Source organism: Arachis ipaensis, chromosome B01 (assembly GCF_000816755.2).
Source record: "Arachis ipaensis cultivar K30076 chromosome B01, Araip1.1, whole genome shotgun sequence".
Lineage (NCBI taxonomy): Eukaryota > Viridiplantae > Streptophyta > Magnoliopsida > Fabales > Fabaceae > Arachis > Arachis ipaensis.
In genome coordinates, this window is record NC_029785.2 from 9,136,006 (window position 1) to 9,139,226 (window position 3,221).

The 3,221-nt window shown below is 36.8% G+C and overlaps 1 protein-coding gene across 6 annotated transcripts in view; it reads left to right on the plus strand.

Moving 5' to 3' along the window:
- LOC107624743 (heterogeneous nuclear ribonucleoprotein 1) overlaps nucleotides 1-2,834 on the plus strand; it is a 4,271-nt gene extending 1,437 nt beyond the window's left edge. For 4 of the 6 annotated variants that reach the window (XM_016327213.2, XM_016327221.2, XM_016327204.2 and 1 more), the window contains 2 exons: nucleotides 205-1,408; nucleotides 2,163-2,834. In XM_016327213.2, coding sequence (XP_016182699.1) covers nucleotides 205-1,408; nucleotides 2,163-2,176 — 1,218 coding nt within the window. In that variant the 3' untranslated portion in view covers nucleotides 2,177-2,834. Of the gene's footprint in view, nucleotides 1-204; nucleotides 1,409-1,814; nucleotides 1,892-1,923; nucleotides 2,073-2,162 lie in introns of all 6 variants that reach the window. The other 2 variants (XR_002358292.1, XR_002358293.1) reach the window with 2 other exon arrangements.

Here is a 3,221-nt window from a genome sequence, read left to right on the forward strand (position 1 = left end):
TTCTCCCATCATGTGGTTATTAGGGGGATGTTTAGGATGATAAGTTAGCAGGGTTATGGTGTCGCCTGATCCATTAGTTGTCCCACCTAGTGGAACAAGAGTTGGTTGTTCTTGAATTTATGTACATTAGATCACACTTGATCCTGTTTAGTTTAGCAGAATATGAAACGGAAAATGTTTTGTTGATATTCGGTTAAATTTCAGGTTGAAGCAAAGAAAGCTGTTCCTAGGGATGATCAGCAGTCCATAAATAGACAGTCCGGTAGTGCAAATGCCTCTCCTGGTCCTGGGCGCACGAAAAAGATCTTTGTTGGAGGTTTGCCATCAACTATCACAGAAAGCGATTTCAAGAAGTATTTTGATCAGTTCGGTACAATTACTGATGTTGTAGTAATGTATGATCACAATACTCAAAGGCCAAGAGGTTTTGGCTTCATCACATTTGATTCGGAAGAAGCTGTGGATCGAGTTCTTTATAAAACTTTTCATGAACTGAATGGAAAGTTGGTCGAAGTCAAGAGAGCAGTTCCGAAAGAGCTATCCCCTGGCCCCAGCCGAAGTCCATTGATAGGATATAACTATGGTATAAATAGGGCCAGTAGCTATCTAAACAACTACGCTCAGGGTTATAGTATGAGTCCAATAGGAGGATATGGCGTCAGGATGGATGGTAGGTTTAGTCCTCTTACTAGTGGTAGAAGCGGGTTTACTCCATTCGGCAACACTGCTTATGGAATGGGAGTGAATCTTGAGTCAGGATTGAGCCCAAGCTATGGAGGAACTTCTAGTTACGGGAGCAATATAGGATACGGTCGAATATTTAGTCCTTTCTACAGTGGAAACTCGAGCAGATACACCACTCCTATAGGCTATAGTGGGGGAAATAGCAGAAGCGACTCTATTATGAACTCACCTTCTCGAAATGTCTGGGGAAATGGAGTCCTGAATAACGCTAATAACGCAGTCAGTCCTGGTTCTTTCTTGGGATCTGGAAGTGGGAGCTTTGGTGTTTCAATTGGAAATAGTGGTGCTAATTGGGGTCCATCTATTCCATCCCAAGCCGGAGGAGCTGCTTCGGGCTATGCTACGGGGAATAATGTTTATGAAGGTGGAGAATCCGGCTTTGGGTTAGGTGGGGGAGGGTATGGAAGAAACAGTGGTACGGGTATGACTCCATCCTCTACATTCGCTGCATCAACTGGTAGTTTTGAAGGATCCTATGGGGATTTATACCGAACTGGCAGTGGTTCAGTTTACAATGACTCTGCTTGGCGAACCGCTTCTTCTGAGATGGATGGTTCTGGCTCTTTTGGTTATGGTCTTGGTGTTATTGCTTCAGACGACCCTGTAAAGACTTCTGAGGGTTATATTGGAAGCTACAATGTTACAAGTAGACAATCTAATAGAGGTAAACATCTTTTCCTTCATTCTTATATCTGAAAAAATATCGGGTGGTAGATATTTTATAATTGAGAAGATGGACTTCTTTTCTGCATAGATGTCTTTAAGCTAAATATCACCAAGTTGATAACTTGCATATACCGAGTATTCTTGGTTGCTGAATTTTAGACAATGCATAGCTTCATTCTGATTTTCGATAAACTCTTGATAGCTTTCTCAGAACTGTTAATATCAATCCAGAGTAGAATTTATTGCTTGCACCTTCTTGTACATATGCATACATAGGTAGAATTTATTCCATGCGTCGATCCAAATGCTTAGGTTTCTAGATCGCTTCCTTTTAAATTCATGTCGTAATTCGATGTTTAATTCTAAGCTATATCAACTTGAAAAATGCTTAAATTCAGACATAGACCACACAATCTGATGTTGAATGTGGATGACTGATGCTTAGCTAATTAAAAGTATAAGCAACTAATTTGCGTTGACCTAGTGGTTAGCTTATTAATCTGTTTAACCAAGTATCGAGAGTTCGAATCCCGCTTTGTGCATGCAGCAACCCATTAGCCAGCAGCAAACCCTTAAATGGAGCTCAGATATGCAGTGGATCAGTCCTTGGCTTATTGGTCTAGGGGATACCATGGGAAATCCAAAAAAAAAAACATTTAAAAGTATAAGCTTGTTCAATAACCTATATAGAATTTTCGAATCATTTTATTTCGGCAGTTGCTAAACATCTGCTATGTTTATCTTTGTTTCAGGAATTGCTGCTTAGGAGATATGATATTTGGTTATGTTACAGTAACAGTAGATCAAGCAAACTGGTCAGAGAATTAAAATGAGGTATTTGTGAATTCATAATGAGAGAAAATCTGCATCAGTCATATATATATATATATAACAAGAGAGAAAGGTGTTCTTTTGTTTTGAAGTATACATATTCGAAAAACACAGAAAGCAGTTACAAGTGATTTTGTGTATGGTTTCCGGTTCCTTTTCGATCGGTTGCTTTTTTCCCCTCCCTTTTTGTTCTTCTTTTTGTGGATTATATTTTTCAAGAACTAGGGTTCCTTTCTTGGAATTTGATTGAGGTGTAAAATCAGATTGCGGGATATATACTCAAGAAGATTTGTTGCAATAGTGTACTATTGCGTCTTGGCAGAGACGCCTTCTCCCCTTGTTAGTTTGTTTAATTATAGAGGATTATTAATTTTTTTGAATTTCTTTCTTTTTTCTTTTTGCCATTGTAATGCCTGGCACAAAGGTGTTTGTTCTTGTCACCAACTTTTTTCTTTCTTCCTTTTTTTTTTTTTTGTCTGGAATATGTAATTCTGAGATCAAATTGTAAGTTGAGGTGCAGTTTGATTTTATCAAGTGTGAAAACATGAGTGGGATTTGCCTTTATGGGATCCCAATCAAATAATTAAAGTTTATGAACAGTTTATTAATTTTTTTAGAGTTATGTAACTTCAGTCTATTTTTTGAATCAAAGTTCTGACTTCTGTCTATATTCTGTTAAAAAATGTTATATGCATACCCTCCAAATCGATACCAATGTATTTATATATAAATATATGTGTTGTTTAACTCATTTTTTATATTTATTTTATATTTTAACATATATTTTATACCTGTTGTTAATTTGGTGGATAATTTTTGGTGTATCCTTAGCATGGTTGTATCTTGTTTGGTTGTTAGAGTAATAAAAAATATTATGTGCACACCAAAAATCAATCACTAAATCAGTTATTATGTATTTGTGTATAAATACATGTGTTGTTTAACTCATTTTTAATGTGTATTATATATCGGCAGCAGAT